The sequence below is a fragment of the Bactrocera oleae genome, chromosome 4 (assembly GCF_042242935.1).
Source record: "Bactrocera oleae isolate idBacOlea1 chromosome 4, idBacOlea1, whole genome shotgun sequence".
In the NCBI taxonomy this organism is placed as follows: Eukaryota; Metazoa; Arthropoda; class Insecta; order Diptera; family Tephritidae; genus Bactrocera; species Bactrocera oleae.
In genome coordinates, this window is record NC_091538.1 from 6,170,079 (window position 1) to 6,190,506 (window position 20,428).

General features: G+C 35.0%; 4 protein-coding genes across 6 annotated transcripts; 2 read left to right on the forward strand and 2 right to left on the reverse strand.

Moving 5' to 3' along the window:
- Positions 1 to 290: 290 nt before the first annotated feature.
- Positions 291 to 2,480, reverse strand: LOC106626770 (protein MTO1 homolog, mitochondrial). The gene has a single exon (XM_014246601.3). It carries the CDS (start codon positions 2,436 to 2,438, stop codon positions 405 to 407), a length of 2,034 nt encoding a protein of 677 aa, XP_014102076.2. The 5' UTR covers positions 2,439 to 2,480; the 3' UTR covers positions 291 to 404.
- A 313-nt stretch (positions 2,481 to 2,793) lies between these two features.
- Positions 2,794 to 6,983, forward strand: mars. The gene is made up of 5 exons (XM_014246803.3): positions 2,794 to 3,516; positions 3,568 to 4,795; positions 5,100 to 5,707; positions 5,762 to 6,662; positions 6,725 to 6,983. Exons 1-5 carry the CDS (start codon positions 2,890 to 2,892, stop codon positions 6,811 to 6,813), a joined length of 3,453 nt encoding a protein of 1,150 aa, XP_014102278.2. The 5' UTR covers positions 2,794 to 2,889; the 3' UTR covers positions 6,814 to 6,983.
- A 238-nt stretch (positions 6,984 to 7,221) lies between these two features.
- LOC106626759 (divergent protein kinase domain 2A) lies at positions 7,222 to 20,343 on the forward strand. The gene is made up of 2 exons (XM_014246581.3): positions 7,222 to 7,333; positions 18,778 to 20,343. The coding sequence occupies exons 1-2, from the start codon at positions 7,246 to 7,248 to the stop codon at positions 19,926 to 19,928; spliced, it is 1,239 nt and encodes a 412-aa protein (XP_014102056.2). The 5' UTR covers positions 7,222 to 7,245; the 3' UTR covers positions 19,929 to 20,343.
- On the reverse strand, positions 8,265 to 14,892 carry LOC106626758 (uncharacterized). Of its 3 annotated transcripts, none has more exons than XM_070107908.1 (2): positions 14,806 to 14,892; positions 8,265 to 9,753 (listed from the first exon to the last, which is right to left on the reverse strand). In XM_070107908.1, the coding sequence occupies exon 2, from the start codon at positions 9,751 to 9,753 to the stop codon at positions 8,359 to 8,361; it is 1,395 nt and encodes a 464-aa protein (XP_069964009.1). In that variant the 5' UTR covers positions 14,806 to 14,892; the 3' UTR covers positions 8,265 to 8,358. The 3 variants fall into 3 exon arrangements, with proteins under 3 accessions (XP_069964009.1, XP_014102054.2, XP_014102055.2); XM_014246579.3 differs by having other exon boundaries at positions 14,629 to 14,856; XM_014246580.3 differs by lacking the exon at positions 14,806 to 14,892 and adding an exon at positions 9,864 to 9,887.
- Positions 20,344 to 20,428: the final 85 nt, after the last annotated feature.

Genomic DNA, 20,428 nt, shown 5'->3' on the forward strand with positions numbered 1-20,428 from the left:
ATTATTTTGTTTTAATCAAAACAAGTAAAAACGTTAATTGCAGTTGCACCGAAGGTAGCATACACCCTCCACAAATAAAAAAGTTTCCATACAAAAACTTTATTTTGATCGGTCAGTTTGTATGGCAGCTATATGCTATAATGGTGCGATCTGAAAAATTTATTCGTTATAATTATAATTTAATTATTTATAATCCATGTCAAATTTCGTGAAAATAGCTTGACAAATAAAAAAGGTTTTCCATACGTTTTGAAAATTTTCAAAAAAAAAGTGTTAAATGCCAGAAATGCTACTTTAAAAGAATTATTGTATTTATTTTTAATTAATTTAACGATATAATTTGTGCTAAATTTTGGATGAACCATAGTCTAACATTCGTTTTTCTTTCGTCTACGCCTAACGTTTTATACAACTATTTTTTGCGTCGCAGCTGGTTCACGTTTTACATATTTCAGCAAACGAACAATAGTTGCGGGTGTCACACCCTGTATGCGACTCGCCGCTGCTATAGTCTGCGGTTGTATCAAAGCCAACTTTTGTCGCTCCTCATTCGAAAGGCTTAATGTTTTGGCGAAATAGTCAATATCAACTGGTATTGCTAAGCCTTCCTCGCGTCGTACATCTTCGACATCACGTTGCTGTTCAGTCACAAAATAGGCGTACAACGCTTCGATCTTTAAGCGTTCACATATCACACGCTCGTTTCGTAACCAACCCAAAACTTTTGGTTGCAGTTCTATCATTTGTGTTAGTGTTATATTATCTGCCGGAATGCCAAGCATATCGAAGGCGCTTTTTTCCACAGAAGCTTTTGCCTCACGTATGCCAAGCTTACGTCGCCAATAATTGGAATGTTGCTGCAGAGATTTCAGTTGTTCAATGGCAAGATATAGTTTTTGTTCTGTATCCTTAAAAATTGTAAATCGTTTTTTGCTGACTACACCAATGTTGTAGCCTTTTTCGGTAAGACGTATATCTGCATTATCTGGACGTAGTGAAAGACGAAATTCAGCGCGACTAGTAAACATACGATACGGCTCATTAGTACCCAAAGTTGTTAGATCATCAATGAGTACGCCAATATAACCTTCAGTACGACTAATTTTCAGTTGATTGACTTTATTGTTTTCAGTTTGAGCGTTGTGTGCTTCTGCTTTTGCTTTGCTAGCCGCATTGGCACCAGCAATTATACCTTGCGCTGCTGCCTCTTCATAACCAGTAGTGCCGTTTATTTGTCCGGCAAAGTACAGATTTTCCACCCGTTTCGTTTCCAGCGTAGGAAAAAGTTCACGCGGATCAATAAAATCATATTCTACACCATAGCCAGGTTGCTCCACTTTAGCTTTTTCTAAGCCGTGAATGCTATGTACCAATTCCACTTGTTGTTCGTATGGCAGAGTACATGACAGTCCTTGCGGATAGATAAGTTTACTTTCGAATCCCTCTGGTTCCAGCCAGATTTGATGTTCCTTTTCACCAAATCGTAACACTTTTGACTCAATGGATGGACAGTACCGGGGACCTGTGATTTCTTCAGTCACATGACGATTTACATGCAAGTTTTGCCGCACAATATCATTAACACGTAATGTTGTATGCGTTAGGTAGCATGGCAGTTGTTGGTCTGCCTCAATCCAAACTCTGTCATTCAAGAAAGAAAAAGGTACTGGTGGGTTATCACCCGTATGACGCGTTATTCGATTGTAATCAATGGAATCTTTAGCAATGCGTGGAGGAGTCCCCGTCTTTAAACGACCCATTCGAAAACCTATAGTTTCCAGCGATTGACCCAATGCCATTGCTGGTTCATCTCCTATTCTACCTGCGGGTCGCACTTCAAGTCCTATATTGATGTTTGCTCGCAAAAATGTCCCCGTGGTCAATATTACGGTGTGACTATATACAATTTCACCACTTTGCAGTACTACACCTTTACAATATTGCGTTTTTCCATCGGCTCCTGCATCTATAAATAAATCGTCCACAGCTGCGCTACGTATTTCCAGGTTCGCCATATTGAACAATTCTTTTTGCACAGCTTCCTTATATAGTTTACGATCGATTTGCGCCCGTGGTCCCCATACAGCAGGTCCACGTCTCCGATTTAAAATTTTATATTGCACCCCAGAAACATCACAACAACGTGCGCATAATCCATCTAATGCATCGACTTCACGCATTAAATGCCCTTTGCCGATTCCGCCAAAAGATGGATTACATGACATTTCTCCAATTGTCTCGAGTTTGTGTGTAATCAACAAAGTTCGTGCATTCATTCTGGCCGCCGCCGCACATGCTTCTGTACCGGCATGACCACCTCCAATCACTATACAATCGTATACAATCCCTGTATCTTGGGCTGTTGTCAAAGTTGAGTTTTTCCGTTGAAATAAGAACAGTTTATTTAGTCTCTTTGATATTCGTAAACTTCGTATCATTTTTATTTCATAAACTTATTTTATATATGTTATTTTTAAGTGTCAGCTTTAAAATCTGTTTTGTCGGCAAATCAGCTGATTACTGTGTTTCCATGGTAATATCATCAAAGGCTATGAACGCAATTTGTGGATTGCCTTAACACTTGATAATAAGTTAAGCTTTCTTTATGGCTTTATAAAATTGATATTGTTTTTATTTTTAACATTAGAAATTTCGTTAAATTGTGACAATGTTAACGAAATTTTTAAAAATGAATTGTAAGTATGCTTTTTGGACTTGGCAACTCTAAAAATTTCCTCAATGGGAAATTTCGGTTTGATCTGTCTGAAATACCCAAAGCGTTTGAATTTTTGTATTGTATCCTTTTTTGTTCGTCCGTCAAGTTATTTTTGTAAAGTGATTGGCATCTTTAAACATAATTTTCAGTTAAAAGTTGAATAATTGTTGAAAATGGATCGCTACCGTAGTCTATATAAAGAAAATTCTTCCATGATGAGTCCAGCGCAACACAATCGGACAAATCGAGAATTACAAAATGCAAATCGCGCCAAAAAACGCAGACAAATCTTTGAAAGTGGACGTAATTTCAATGTCAGCCCGACTCCAAAAAAATTATTTGAAAGGGAAAACCAGTTAGAACTTAAGGAAAATGTAAACGAAATTAATGACATATGCTTTGAAGATAAAGAGAATGTAGATGTTCGAGAAGAGACCTCAACTGCTCCGAAATGCAATGAGACGAAAAATACTGATCAGACTGAGATCAATAAGTCCCGAATAGCATTGGTAGCAACGAGTAAAAAAAGTTCTGAAAAGTCCACACGGCAAGAAGCATTTTTGTTGAAATTTATACAATGGAAAGAGGCACACAAACAAAAAGAGCAGAAGAGACTAGAACCAAAAAAACGACCTTTTGTACCCTGCGGTGGAGTTGGCGGAAATGCGTTTAGTGATGGAATTAAATCGTTTACAGCAGTTTCAAGTAAAGTGAAAAGCAAAGAAATTTCCACCTTTGTACCAAAGGATCATACAACTTTTAAACCACCTATAGGACTAAAAAATCCAGTTTCAAAAATGGTAATTTTCTTTTCAAAATATTAGTTATAAATTATAATTTTTATATTGTAGACATCATCAGCTAAAAGGATAATTGAAAATGGTCGAAAATCATTTTACACCGCTGTGCTAACACCGCAAAAGAATAAACAAGATAATACCACAAAAGTCGATGTCAAAAAGTCTTCGGCAGTTAGTAGAACTCCGGCTATGTCTACTTTGGGGAAAATAAATTTAACTACAACTCCAGCTATGACCACGGTAAAATCAATAAAAACTGCTACAATCACCAAATCAAGTAGCACGAAAGCTGCGAAAACACTCCAAACAACAACAAATGCGGTAATTAAACCTACAGCAGTAATCGCCCCTAACAAGAAAAGTCTTACATATCCTGGAAATGTAGCAACCCAAACATCTGCTACACAAAAATCGACTTCGAATGTAAATCCAAAGGCACATATAAACGAACAATTAAAAAAGACTTCTGGGGTCAAAGGCAACAGTGGTGACAATGTTACGAAGACTTTTGTAAATCGTTTAAATAATGCAACAAAGTTTGCACGCCCACAGCCAGTAAAAGCGCCTAGCACATTATCTAGGAAGCCATTGACACATCCTATAATGATTGGAGCAAATGCAAAATTACCTAATGCCGGTACAGTTGGAAATACAGGGGTAATAGGAAAATCAAATCTACATAGCAAACGGGTTACTGTCCAAACAAACGAACACCGTAATGCAAAACTTGCAACAAATTTTAAGGCAAAAGGTACGCAGGTTTCTAAACTTAACCGTCCAACAGCACCTAGCAAAATTATCATTAAAGGCAAAACATTACTGGGTGGTAAGCGTACTTGTACTGCGAATGCAGCATTCGCTATTGCGGAAACGCCAACAGATTTGCTAAATATCAATCCATTTGAGCCATTTGTTACATCGACACGTGTTAAATCGCTGTCACCACATAGTGCCAATGCGCCTAATATAAGTCCTGTTAATTCCGAAATCGATGCAAATAATAAGAAAGAAGGAACAGAGTGTAATCAAAATATTCGTATGCAGAGTTCAACTTCGGCTAAACGCGTGCTGCTTACGCCTGCTGCTAAACAATTACCACAAAATCAAATACAAAGGCAAAAGAGTAAATTTAATTTTGTACGTTATTCGGTTGGGTTGTCAGAACTAGAAAGTGATTCAGATACAGGGGATGTAGAAAACGAAGTAAAGGCGAGCATACCTACTACGCAAACGGAACAAACTATGGTTGAGGCTCAACCAAAAGACTCAAGTAATGAAGGTGAGTACATATCGATATATAACATATGTTATGATAAAACAAATGTTCAAGATTTTTCCTTATTATACCCTAAACCGGATATATAAAGTTTGTCGATGTTTATAACACCCAAAAAACAAAAAACATCGCGAGATCTTATAAAGTATTATATAAATGATCAGCGTGACGAGCGGCGAATGAGCCGTGTCTGTCTTCATGTCCGTGTAGAAAAATGCACCTGTATAGGATATTATAGCTGAAGTTGTTTTTTTTTCTATTTGTTTTATGGACGTAAATTTTCATTAATTTATTTGAATTATGACAGGCATTACGACATTGACACCGGAAAATAAAATAAATTGCGACTCGGCTGCATCGAAAACACCTCCTCCCACTGATCCAGCACGTCCTGTAAACTATATCAGCTCTTTTGTTTCGGTGTCGCGTGGTAAAGTAAGCGCGCGTAAAGAACGCGAAAAACGGGATAGCATTTACCTTCCAAATGCAGATGACACCTTATTATCTACGACATTAACGAAGACCGAAGAAGCAAATAAAGTAGAAACACCATGCAAATCATCAATTGCTACTCCGGTTAGTGTTGAGGCCCGCCGAATACTCGAGGCGGTGCGTTATTTCCGACTACAGTTGCAAAACGAAATCGAACGCTTACTTACTTTATGCGACCAATGGGAGGAATATAAAATGCATAATTTACCGCTTTTACAAAAGACTGGTGGTGAAGACATGATCAACGTTACCATCGGACAAACCAAACTGCTAACAAGTAAAAAGTTCCAACAGTTTAAAGGGCTAATTGATCGTTGTGAAAGCGGTGCAAAAGGTACGGCAGCTGCTGATGATGGTAGCGAAGATACAAAGCTTATTACTGATGTGGATTTGGAAGGTTTTTGGTCCATGTTAAATTTACAGGTAATTTCAAACAATAAAAATATATTTATTCAATACTAATTTGTTTGCTTACAGGTTGATAATGTGGAGAAGCGTTTCGAAAATTTGAAACGTTGGAAAGCAAATAATTGGTCCGATCCTGACGATGTGGAGGAAATCAAACAAGACAACATAAAACCCAAGCCGAAATTGAATAAAGTGAAGAAGACAAAAGCGCCAGTTAAAACAGCAAAAGCCAGTAGCGGTTTACAGGCAATGTTGCGCAAAATGCACGCAGAGATGCGTAAAAACAAAGAAACTACAGCTACAGCTCCAGGTGCAAACATAGATGTTGCCATGATGTTAACACCGACGCGTCAACGACAGCGTCGCTCCCAAAGTGGCACTCCGAAAATTGGTTCAGGTGGTGAGTGCAACAATAGCACACCGCGTCGCATTTCAGTTGTTGTACGTGATCGCAAATCGTTATCAGCGGCAGCCACAGTTATTAGTTTGCCTGCCGATAGTGAAATAATTGCTGCTGCAGCTGCGCAGAGACGTCGTTCACGCATCGCGGCAGAATCACCAAAAACTATTAAGGAATGCAGCAATGAGTTGCGACGCAGCATTAATAGCATGGAAAGAGCGTTTGCTGGCAGTAGCGATTTGTTGCGTAGCGCTCTTGCCGGAAATGCATATAAATCACGCCGTCGCAGTGGCACACCCAATTTCATTGAGCTACCACTTGATTCGAATGCAGTGAGCAAAGATACAAATGTTTTAGCCAAGGTTCCAACGCCGACGCTGACACCACCACCCGCTCCGCCAGCTGTCAATGTTGGTCGGAAGTCTATATTAAAGACACCCGGCACGGCTAAGGGAAAATCGAAGAGTGTAATTTTTAGCGAAAAATTGCGTGTTAAAAAATTCAAGTTTACTTTAGAGGATGATGAGCCTAGCGAAGATGAAGAGCACCGTATGCAAACTAGCACAGAAGGTAAATAACTCAAATAATCTTTATTTAATGCCAATTAATTGTGTGACCAAATTTTTTTGCAGGACCACTAGATGATCAACGCATTTATTCCTTACGTACGCGTAAAGTGGTTTTGCGACCATCAAGCGAATTTGAAATCCCCAAAGCTTAAAATGTTTATAATTTATTCTATATTGCTATTAGATTATTAGTTATCTAGCTGTTTTAACTACATTTGTTTTTTTTTTTTGTAGCGCATTATTTGTCAATTATTAAATCTATTTTAATTCTTTAAATAAAAGTATTTATTTGGTCTATTTCCATTTAATAATACGAAATAAATTTAATTTGTATTTAATTCATATTTTTCAAAGAATATTTAGCAAACAATTACACCAATGAATAAATTTAATTAATAAAAATGGGTTAAGAATTGCAATTGCAAAAAGAGGGATTAGATTTCCGAAAGCACATAGTTGCATTGTGAGCGTTTCCCAACAGTAAATGTACTTTTGCACAACACTGATTGCAGCGAACAGCTGATGATGTTTAATTACATTTATTATGATAAGCGCGAAAGTGTAAGTTTTAGTATTGTTTATACATGTTTATGTTGGATGGTTTATCATTTGAAACGTTGTATTGTTTTTTTTTTTTAAATATTAACCATTTACATATATTAAGTGTAGGCGGTAAGTTTTCATTTATTTTTTTGTATTAATGTTGGCATATAATCAGAAATTGTACTTATCTATGAACGAAGTCGTAGAATTTGATTTGTAGGTAATTCGAGTACAAAATATCTTATTTTGCGTGTCCTACGGGTAGCGTATATGGAATTATTTGCTTATGTATGTATATACAAGCGAGTGCGCTTTTGATGCCTCAAGTATAACCTAACCTTAAAATTGTGACACCCTTTGAAGTATACGTCGCGGTGGCTATTCGCAAGCATATATAATTCTAACAGTTAATTATTCAAGGGGTAACGTAAAGTCCGATGCCCAAAACACAAATTTGCGATAGAGCATCACTTATTAGATAGTACTACAATTAGACAAACATCCAGTTAAATGGAGCTAAGTATGTGCATATGTAACTTTTGTTAACTTATATGCCCGCAGTGGCTCATGATTGAGAGTTAAAAGACACATATGCAAATATGTTGACTTCTGATAAAAATTAAAAATTCAGTGGAGAAATTAGGAAATTTTTATGTTAGAAATCAGCTTTTTAAATACGGCGAAAGTAGGCACATAGCATATATATGTATGTACATATGTAGTTATGTATAAAATTTGCATATCCATGATTGATGGAAAACGATCTCGCACTCTATCATACATATAACAGGTTTTTAGCGGAGACAAGAGGTTAAATACTGTTTAATGAGGCAAATTTGAATAAACCAAAAAGAAATGGATAAACATATGTTTGTTCTCACAGGTTAACAAACGCCGAATATACATATGTAGATACAAAAGAATATACAAATGTATGAGATATTGAAAAAACGAAGTCAGTCTACAGAACTTGTATGGTTTATTGACCTATCGTTAAAATCAAATTGAAAAAAAACCACTCATATTCCATCTACCCATGGCAGTCAATCAAAAACTTGAATTTTGCTACTATTTCATTTAATTTCTTATGATTTAAAATACTTTAAGTAGTCGTGTGTTAAAATAATAAAATTAAAATGTTTTCTTGAGCATACTTAAACTAAATTTGTAAAACGCAAGCCCTTCACTAAACTGCCTGTTTGCGTTGGCACGTCCCTAAAACTTATGCCATCGACGAAATCCGACTGTAAACTGCAAGGATATTCCGAGCCGTACGCATCGGTACGCCACAACAGTCGAATTTTATATTCTATGTCAGGCGTTAGTAACAAACCATCGCCCCAATCAATATTCATATCACAATTGTATCTTGTCAGCTGTTTTGCAACATTGTGCTGCCATAGAACAGTCTCACTGCCATTCGCCGCATTCGGCTCTTGATCACTTTCATCACTCTCACCATCACTACCGCTACTCTGCTCTAGCTGCTGCTGGTTAGCATTTATGGCAGGCGCTATAATCTCAATTTGTAAATTTTCACAATACTCGCTGGGTATGTTAAAAGTATAATGATGCGCCATCGGTAATAGTTTTGGCGTTAAGCGACTACAGATAACGAGACCACGCAAAGCAATAAATCGATCGCATTTTACATACAACGTCCATTCGTGTGTGTCCTGATCGACGATAAAGGGACGGCATGCCTTGAAATAGCTGCGTTCAATCGCATAGCATTGTTGTTTTTGCTGTTGTGACGACTTGAGCGCATGATCTGCACACTCAACACCGCTTACCGGCAATTGCAGATCATTTATAATTAACGCACAATCCTCCTGTTGTAAACCTAATTCATGACATTCCTGCTGACACCACTCATAAACGAACCACAACAACTGTTTGCTGGTCTTCTCACTCTTATTAGCCGCTATGATCGCCTTAATGCAATCCTTGGATACATGCACATAGTGATTCTTATGTGAGGTCATGTATTGTGGATTGTTGATGCAGCAGCGTGTAAAGAACGACATGCAAACGTCGAGTAAATCGCGCAAATCCATGCAGACACAAAGCTCCAGCGCTGGTAATATATTGTTGTAGCGTAGCTTGCGCGCTATCGCTAGCAGGCAACTATTGGTCAAATCGCTGATTAAATATTTCTCAGCGCAATAATATAGTTCTATGGCGTCCTCTAGCGTGAGCGCCTCAAATTCTATAACGCCAGCGTATATGTAATTTAAAAGCATCTGAAAAGTTTCGGCGCTAATATCCAAAATTTCGATTTCTTGTTGTTGTTCGCGTAGCGGTCCATAAAACATGGCTTCGAAAACTGGACTCGCTGTGGACAATATCAATTTGTGACACTTTAACTGTGCGCCGGCAATGTGAAAAACACAATCATAGAATTTCTCAGAGCGCAATAGTTGTTCGAAGCGGCGACTAAATTGTGCCGCCATGGCGGCGTTGTCCATAAGCTGATGTGCCAGCTGTACGGATTTGGTCTGCGGTGTCGACACCGGTTGTGAGTAGCTCGGCAAGAATATTGAGTTCATCTGAAAGTGGAAAAAAATTAGAGTTGTATAATAGTTGAGTACACAATATTTAAAGCAAAAACTGAAAATTTTTGCACTGACTGTTAGCAAAAACTATTAAGCTTACTGACCCATATTCAAAAAATTGGGCAAGGAAAATTTACAAATCACGAGATACATAAGTATGTAGCTGTCGAAGGTTTTCCGCTATTCGAAATGTACATTTATGTAGTTTTGTATTTAGTCTCGGCTAAATTTCAAAACCACTTTTCCCAAACGTTCAACTGCAACTGCTTGGTAGCTGCTTTGATACAAGTCAATACCATTGGCACAGAGTTGGAAACCGTAACAACACATTTGACAACACTTCAACCGACATGATTTTGACCGTTATATGTTAATATAATATATCTGATTACAAATTGGCAGCTACAACATTGCGCACACTTTTCCTGTTTTGTCTATTTTCAACTGCAGCCGGCGGCGTTATGTCATGACTAAAAGCAATTTTTTCTGCTTTTGCTTTTTGCGAATTTCTGTATTAATTCTTAATGTCATGCTTCATGGTCGTTGATTCAAAATTCTTACCAAAAATTTAAATATTTATTTGCATAGTTTAAAGGTAAAGCATTGCAAGGCACAACAAAAGCAGCTTAATTGTTTCGCTTTTGAAATTCCATTTGAAGTTAGAAATTTGATACAAATATCAGATATGCAACTGAAATGCATTTGATGCAGATGATTGTTTGCTCTAAACCACCTGCACATTTATATTGAAGTAAATGTAAATATGTATGTATGTATTGGTAGACAAATGTCTGTTGAAAATAACTTGTAGTTCCATTTGTTCTTGAACTTGAAAAACAAACTTCAAGTTAATGATGGCATATGGTATACATATGCTTATGAGCATACATATGTATGCATATGCATACCTACATAGTAAGCGTTAGAAGCTTTAAGGTGGCCAGCAGCGTCGCCTACAAAACTCCATGAACGAAAACGTGATTTGAATAAATCGTTTGTTTTTGCATACTAATTGTGTCTAAATATTAGTGCCAGTGGTAGTTCGTTATTTTTACGTTTGCTCAATGACTTCGTAATATTTCGCTTGCGTCTCATTCACAACCCCGTTTTAAGTTTGTGAATATGTAAATAAAAATGAGACAATACACGTGCTTTATTTGTAAATACTCCAAGTTAATTTAAATTTGCATCATGTGGTTTAAACGTTGAGGAGAATATCAAGAATAAACATGTAAAGAATAAGCGGCTTTTCAGACACTTTGGCTTTCAGTATCCAAATCCCAAATGCCTAAAAAATAACACTTTAGTCGTTACTACTATCACATTTGTACAAACTCCACAATTGCAGATCTTGTGACTAATTTTGGCTAAGTGTCGAAAACAGTATTTCCAACGGTAAATAGAAAGTTACCACTGCCTGAAAAATCGGTTTGATTCACACATTTTGAAAAAGCGGTTCCCAATTCGAACAGAGCAGACGAAACTGTAAGTTAACAACTCAGCATATGAAAAATTTTTGATGTTTCGACGAAATTTTGAGATGGTTTTATAAATATGGATAAAGAGTTTTTCCAGTATTTTGAATAATAAACTTATTATGCAAGCATGCTTATGTGCAAAATATTTTGACGCAGTTTTCTTATATCGTCATACGCTCAAGACCTTGTTCAGTCACTAGCAACCGCTAGTTACTCTAAGATAATATCTGAATGTATTTGAGGGTATTGAGAGCTTGCACCGAAGCTATAATAAACCTCACAAAAAAGGTTTATCATACAAGAACTTGATTTTTATCGTGTAATTTGTATGGCAACTAATAGGTAATAGTGATCCGATATCGGCGGTGTCAAATGAGCAGCTTCTTGGTGAGACGTGTGCAAAATTTCAAATCGTTATCTCAAAAACTGAGGACCTAGTTCGTGTATATACAGACAGACGGACAAACATCGCGATCGCGCTAATTGAAAATGCACTTTCGAGTTTTGCTCGCACGTCATCATTAGCATTTTCTATATTAAATTCTATAAATATTAAATAACACTCTACAAGTAGAAAGCCTTTATCTTCAAAATTATTGAGTGTCATTATTTTAGAAGTGGCACATTTATCGCCACTTTATAACTCACTATTAGAATATATAGCCAGACAACTGTATTGTTGTATGTTGCCCTACTGTGATGGAAAAAATAAGTGTATACATATGTATAAAAAGGTGCTTGTATTGATAGCTGGTCACCTTTAAAAAAAATCACGATAATTCTTATAATCGCACGTCCAATTATATCAGCATTTGTTTACATTCAAAGTACATAGTATATTTGCTATGGACAAACAGCTTTTTAGAAAATGTTGAGTAGCTTTTTATGTTGTCTAAGTCAAGATTCGGTATTTACCTGCCTTAAGTCGTCATTTGTTTTTTATCTATGTATGTATTTTCGAAAAACAGAAATGAAAACAGACAATAAAAAGGTGGTTTTGATTTGTCATCGCCGATTACCGGCATTGTGCGAGCGACTTGCTCCTAGATCGATTTGGGTAAATAGGTGTTTTGAGCGTGTAGAACAGCACAAAACTGGTTCGCATAAAATACTAGAACGTATAAATTAAATCAGCAGAAGAGAAAAAATTGTATATATAACACATTTGCGCGTAGTATGGCCGGAACGTGAGTTCAAAATTACATAAAAATTATTGAATTGCAATGAATATTAAATTTCAAAGAAATGCTTCGACAGTGTACCACGAAATTCCCAGACTTTCATGAATATGCAATTAATAATGTTTAACATGCTGTTTTCTTTCCAATAATTGCAAGCTGTGATGAAATTGATCTCTTGATTTTGTAATACTGCAGGAAACTACTTGAGAAGCACGCGTGTGAACAGTTAAGGAAGTATTCTAGTTTAGAATCCCGAATTTTAGGCTCTTGTTCAGACCCGATAAAAAAAACAGAAATATACATACATTTTTAAAGAGTATAAATCATTTATAATATTAAAAAAAAAATAAAAATTTCAAACATTTCAGGCCGGCAGAGTGGGGACTGATGAAAAAATGGCGGGTCCGGGAAAATTTTTTCACAAAATGACGGCTATTTGAAAAATATGTTTCGTTATTTTCCTGGTTTTTTGCCGTTCGGGATTTTTTAAAAATATATAAAAAAAAATTTCCTCTCGTAGTGCGATAGTATAATGTATAAAGAAGCTCTGTATGAAATTTCAATTTTTAAATAGAATGAGTAGAACTTGAGATATCATGCACACCGTTTCTAAAAAAGTAGTTCAGAGAAAAACGACTTAAAGCTCGTCAAAGCAACTCCGATAATAATTGAAATTTCAAAAAACATTTTTAGGGACATATTCTTAAAGGGTTATATTACAATAATAATAATATGCACAAAAGACTCGTTTTTTTTTAATTTCTAAACCAGAATACCCCCGTAAGCCCTCATACAAATTTTTAACAACGTGGAAGCGGTTGAAGTACAATTTAATTGACACTTTGCGATATTTTAGGCACCGAAATACAAGTATATCTGCATTGATACACATACTGAGCTGACTTCCGTATGCGAACGATCTTTTTTAAATTGGAGGCCCTATAAAGTATAAGTATGTATATCAGCGTGACGAGTTGAGTCGATTTAACCTTTACCTTCCGTCCTTAGGTATATATGCGAATTAGTCAGTCAGTTTTATAGTTATCGATCTAAAATTTTGCATATTTTTCTCCCCAAGAAGTTGTTCATTTGTCGGAACCGCGATATCCGACCATTATATGATATATGTAGCTGTCATACAATCTCATCGAAAAATAAGTCTGGAAAACTATTTTATTTGACAAGTTATCTTAACAAAATTTAGCACAGAATATTTTCCAAGGCAAGGCTACAATCGCCGAAAATATTGTTCAGATCGGACAACTATATCATATAGCTGCCACACAAACTGACTGCTTAAAATTAAGATAAATATATTTTTATACCATTTTATGCTATAAAAATGCAGTTGCAATAAAAGTTCAACTTCACTTTATTTTAAACTATACAGTTTATAATATTTTTATTTTTTAATTATTTATAAAAAAATATTTTATATAAATTTTTAAAATAATTTTATTTTTATATTTTGCTCTTCCAAAATAATGCTTCATATATTAGTATGTATGTACATATGTATGTATGTATGCATGTCGTTATTTGTTCAATTCAAAACTAATGCGCAAATGCTACGAAAATAAAACAGGTTTTTGAAAATAGTTTCTTTTTACTAAATCTTTTATATGCAAATAATAACAAATTAACTTTCTACATAGATATGTATTATGTACATATGTCCACTTTTTTACAATCAATCTTAACGATTGCCTCATCAAAAAACGCATGCTGTTTTATTTGTTTTGCGATCATAATCTATCAATACGCCGCTGGCATTATCGAAATGAGTGATTTATAATATCAAATATTCGACAGTCAAACGCAATAAAATCTTTCTGTTAATTCATTAAACTAAATAACAATAATTGTTATTTAATTTATTTAAAAAAGAACGCATGAGCACTTTTTAGTTTTTGCTTTTTTCCCACTTAATCTACTTCAATCTAAAAATTGCGCCCATTTCCGTCATTACAAAAGCATTTTTCTACTGGGCTTGCAATTCGTCTTATATACTATGTCACATTGCAAATTCATTACGTAAATTTTGTTGCTACTGTGCATTTATGCATACAAATATGCTTGTATATGTAGATCTCCTTTTTAATTATTGCACTTGACCGATTTTTCGCTTTTTTTGTCTCAAGTAATATACAATTTACCAGCTGATCTTGTATGTTTATATTATTTTATTAGCTTTTCTTATATGTATTTACCTTCACCGTATCACTTCAATTTCATTCACCTTTCGGAGACACATACACAGACAGCACTTAATTAATACGTTTGTTTGCTTTCTTCGTTGACTTTTTGTACTGTTTTTACTATTTCATATACTCGTACTAATGCGAAAATATATTTTCTTGTAATCTTATTGGCGATTTTACACAAACCTTATGCCTCGACGACTCGTATACGATTAAATGCTTTTTACTGAGATTCTGATAGCTTTCCGCCGCACAGCGCACTTTCGAGTGGCACTCATGTATCTGAGCATTTCACCTCGATCAATGCCGGTTGTGAGTGTAGAACAAATGCTACTCAATTAACGTTAGTAAAGGCTTGCATGCTTTGGGAGAGATCAACAGATGTTCTCCATGTATTCGATTATAAACTTTTCGGTTAAAACGAATAAGCATGCGATCAAATTTGACCCGGACTTACAAAAAAAAAACACACATTTACACGTTTAACGCCATATTACCACATTTCGCCACCAGTAATGATGCGTTTGATGAATGTATGCGCTTCAGCTACCACTACTCGACGTTGTTTTTGCAATAGATTTAAGTATTTTGATAGAAGTCTAGCATTGAGACACTTCATACCCAAATATTAACTGAAATTTGTTTAGTCATACCATAAGAAATGTTGAGATACTCTGCTATCTCTCTGGCGCCAACACGACGATTTTCAAACACTGTTTCTATAACTTTTTCGATGTTATCGTCAGTCATAGAGGCATGAGGCAAATATTTGATGACTTCAAGACCTTGAACTAATTGCGTTCGCGATCAATTTTGAGCTGTTGTATATATAATTACTAGGCGCTGAGGTTTATTTCAAAAATAAGTTCAAATGATTATTTTCTTTAACAAGCTCAGAGGTACCCAGTACTAGTCAAGTCGTTCAGCTCGCCGAACATTTGTCAGTCTGCTAACACTCCTAAACATTGTACAATACATACACGCATGTATTTTCAATGAGTAGGTTTAAATTTTAAAAAGCGTTATGCTCAATATTCTTAGTAAGCGCTCAGATTAGTTGAATGTACTACTGAGCAGAGAACTGGTCTAAATGCTTCAGTCTGTGGCTGGTTAACTTTAAACAGCGAATGCTTTTAGTCTCAATGAATTAACCAAATACATATTTAAGTAGGCATGTATGTACATACATATGTATGAATACTTGCTGATATATAATATATTATGTATGTAAATATAAATTAAAGTGCAAACTTTTGTTTATAAATGATTTTATTTTTAATACATATATGAGTTTATTACACTTCACAGTCGTTTGTTTGTTTTTATTTTTGTAACAATAACTCTTAGTGTCTGCAAATTTTTATCGAAAATGTTTTGACACGCTGAGCAGTGTTATGTCACACCTGTTAATTAATATAATCAGCTTAGGAGATAACATTGTTTTCACGCATAACTGTTATCTTTGCAAATATAATATTTTAATGCATATTTCCTTTTTTGGAAGTACTGAACACCTAAATTAGGTGAGAATATTATATTTGCTTATGTTTTGATATTGACGCTTGATTATATTTTTGTAGCAATAAGTGAGTTTTTGCTATTCCATTAGATTTTGTACACGCATAACTTGAATAGATTATTGTTATTATTGTAGCGTCTTTACGATTAATACTTGTGGTAAGAGTATTACGGTATCACAATGAATCGGCGTTCTCAGCTGTCTAAATGGGATACAATTACCTTTTAACCTAACCCAACCTAACGTCAGAAAACATTCATTAAATAATTTGGAGAAGAGCTGCCGAGTTAACAATGCTTAGACGCATTAAAATTCAATTCCGTTCCGGTTATGTAGAGCCGACTATTTCTTAAAAATATGCTTGAAGCCAATACCAAGTCTTTGAAATCTTACGACCCCCTAATATTTTTAATTCCGCTTAAAAATTTATAATTTGTCAATAATATGTAATCCTCAATGTAGAATTCCTTAAAAAATATCGGCATGCTAATAAAAAAATAGCAAGATATAGAAGAAAAGCTAGATTTGAGATTTTTTGTTTTTTAATCGGTCCACGCTCTACGTTACAGTCCTGGAAATCACTATTTTCTTCAACAATACTCAAGTCTACAATAAAAATTTACCAATTGGAAGTCGTGTCTGGCTCAGGCTACCAAGAGCGGCTCTCGCTAATTTACCAACTCATCAATACAATATATTTTTTTAAACTTAGCTTAAAGCTGCATGGTTATACATATATTAATTAGAACACATTGATGTATTCTTTTCATATTTTTCATCCTCTTTCTCCCCAAACAACCTTGAACTGCACAACAGCGAAACGTTTATATCCAAGCTATCTTTTGCTAATTTCTACACTACATTTTTTCGTTTCACTTACAAATTTTTGTACCTGTTCAGGTAGAGCTGTCTGTATGCCAAATCCAAACTTACCATCATCGTCAGCTTCTGCCAATGCCGACAAAGCCATAGCAACAAGCCAAAGTGCGAGCATTTGCGAATAAAAAAAAATCGCCGCAAATCAGGGAGAAAGAATGTAGAAGGATGAAATAAGGCACGATATGGCAGCATATTGATATACTAGAACACTTTTGCCACTGCATACTTATTCATCTATACACATAGTTATAGGTATAAACATAACGTTCGCAATGCTTTGCAACCAAACAGGATTTCTTCGTATCTTAAAGACTTCTTCCAGCTGATTTGCTTTTACCATCTGTATTCATAAGGTAAACTATTCACTAAAAACAAGCAAAAAGTCTGTGATCAGAAAATTTTAGAGCAACGTACAATGGGCTGGTTCTATATTACTACCGTAAAGAATAAAGTGATGTATTCTTTTCGACAACGAGATGAAATAAATAATACTCTTAATTGCGAGAATATACATATTTACGACAATCCATCATAGATTATTCCTAAACACCCAGCAACCTTTGGAAAGTATTTCTAGCATGATAACACATTAAAAAATAGTTATCGATGCGACGTGGAGGTACTTAAAAATTGTAGGATGGCATATACATTAATAGTACAAACTAAATATTAGTTCTACCATGATGCTAGCCACTTAGAACTATACGGAATGACTACAAAAATAAAAATTTAGTTATCTTCTTTTAAATTGCCAAAACTGGGCAATTGCCTTCGTTTTCGACAGAGTATTTACGCCAACCAGTATAGCTGAAAGCAATCAGCTAAGTTCTTAGCGATCTACAATATTTCAGTCTTATTCGAGCAGAACTTCAAACGAATACTGCGCCAAACGTACATATGCAACGCTTTAGTCGCTCAGTTTTTGGCACCCGCCTCACCTAATTTTTACCATTGTATCTTTCCACTTGTAGCTTTAAACCAAGCAGGGCTGATTGCTACTTCTCTTTTTGATGTTTTTATGAAATAAACCCATGCTTAATGAAAATAATTTTGAGTTTTTGCAAAAATTCGAACAAATTACACTGCTTTTAAGAGCCCACTGGATTCAGACTAATAATATAATATAACATTTCATAAACCTTTTAAGAATTGTTTTGAAGGCAACAAAAATTCGCTAGTAAAAATTGTGCTTAGAACATGGTTATATGTGATGATGTCTTTCAGTTGGATAGATCAGCTATTCAAAGTTCTCTAAATTGTTATGGTATATTGAGTTTTTGTCTACTTCTCGGCTGGGCCTGTAGCCGGACTGTTTTGGAATCTTTTCCGAAAAGCTGTTTGTTATTCGCATACAACCTTAAAATACTAGGGAGTTCTGATGGGCTCGACCAAACTTCCAGCAAAGGTGCAAGTACTAAATTATTATTATTATTATCTTAAAATATTATAGTAAAGTTGGATTTTAGTTAACAAAACTGGTGTTTAATAAGTCTTCGTGCAAGGTATTGGAATAAAGTTTGTCTTGTTATGTTCGATTTAGTAATTTTGGGTTTTTTATGAGTGAAATAGATGTTCTAATATATTTAAAAATAGAATTTTTATAATTTTTGATGCTGTCTGTAAGTATGGTGTTATAACAGTAATATCGGTGATAAATTGTTTTAAGATTTTTTTGTGACTTTGAGTACACCATTTTCTTTTTCACTCGAATCGATTTCGATACATTTAAATTTGTTTAATTTAAATTTTTTTCATTTCAGTAATGCTTTATTTAATTATACGTATATTATGCAGCAAAAAATTTCAATTATTGCTAATAATTCTCTTGAACTTTCGTGATATGGTAAACTACATGATTAGTATACAAGTGGACGATCTTCCAATTGATCATCTTTTTGGTAAAAGCGTAGTTAGGAATTGCAGATATATACTAGCAAACTTGGACTATGACGAATCGAATACACAAAATCTGATAAGCCATCTGGTGTCGAGAGTTGGAAATCACAGAAAAACACAAATATTTCGCTCTAAAATCACTGGTAACAAAATCATCGGAAAAAGCTATCCGAAAAGTTATAAAATAATTCGAGCACTTAATTTTCCACTAAATCGTGAATATCTACGAAAAGAGTACCTCGCTCAAGTCGTTGGATCTGATTTACATATCTGTCCACATGGGAGTATACAGCAATTTGTTAATTTTTTCACCATACATAGCGATTACAATGAAACCACTGTATGGCTTCTCATGCTCACCAATCCCCAACTGCTTTTACATCCTTATCTTGAACATCATGGCTTTCCGGTGCCACAATTGTTCGGCATGTGCGGTTTAACCATATTTCAGGAGCATGTCGGCCCGACGCTACAACATTTCTACAAGGCAAATTTCGAAATTAAATTGCGCATAGCCAAGCAACTGCTTGAGTCTGCTTTGAAATTCACAAATGGCTTTGAGGGTTACCGCATGTATCTAACCGATTTAACGGCAGACAATTTAATCTACAATGAGGAACGTGACAAACTATTTTTCATTGATTTAAATACCGCATTTATAGTGGATTCGAAGGACACAATCCATAAAGATGGCATAGATCAACATGAAAATATTGAATGCGATGATTGCTTTGCCTTCGTGCCGGATCGTTTGTGCTCGTATGGTATAAGCGATGTGAATTTACTAGAATCGTGTCTCTTTTTGCATGAGAACTTGAAGCGTGATCGCACGGGCGGTTTCTTAAAACCAATACCAGCGGATATCACAGCTAAATATCCAAATTTGGAAACGTTACTCGACAGCTGTGTTAATGGAGTGATAAAAACTGAAACGGAGTCAGTTGAAGAAATGTCGCGTTTTCTTACAACGCTTAAGTTGATAGAATTATTCTCAGATATTTTTAACGAATTTTAGATAATGTTGGAAACTAAGTAATAATTATATGTTTCCATAGTATTTGTACTTGTATATTGTTAAAATATAAGTTAACTTTCGGTGATATTAATGTGAAAATAAATGTGAAATTGCAAATTCTTTTACAAAGCCAATTTTATAACAAATATTTAATTTTTTTTATTGTGAGTCATAACAGGTTTTCTGATACTCTTCAAGGAAACACACTGCTCCTGGTTTGTAGTTTATACAGTAGAAATACATAATTTTAAGCTTATATTAATAAATAATAATAATAGTATAATATTAACGAAAAAACCACGTCTAAATTGTTCAAAAGCCATGATGATGCTCATGAAGTTATATGATGACACATTACACCAATTAGTGGCCATCTGCGCCATAGGCACGCACTTTCTTATATATGTCCGACGGCCAAGAACAAAAAATGTCCTATCACATCAACACCATTCCAAAACATCACAGTGATATCACACTATATGATCTCACATCACTACCAA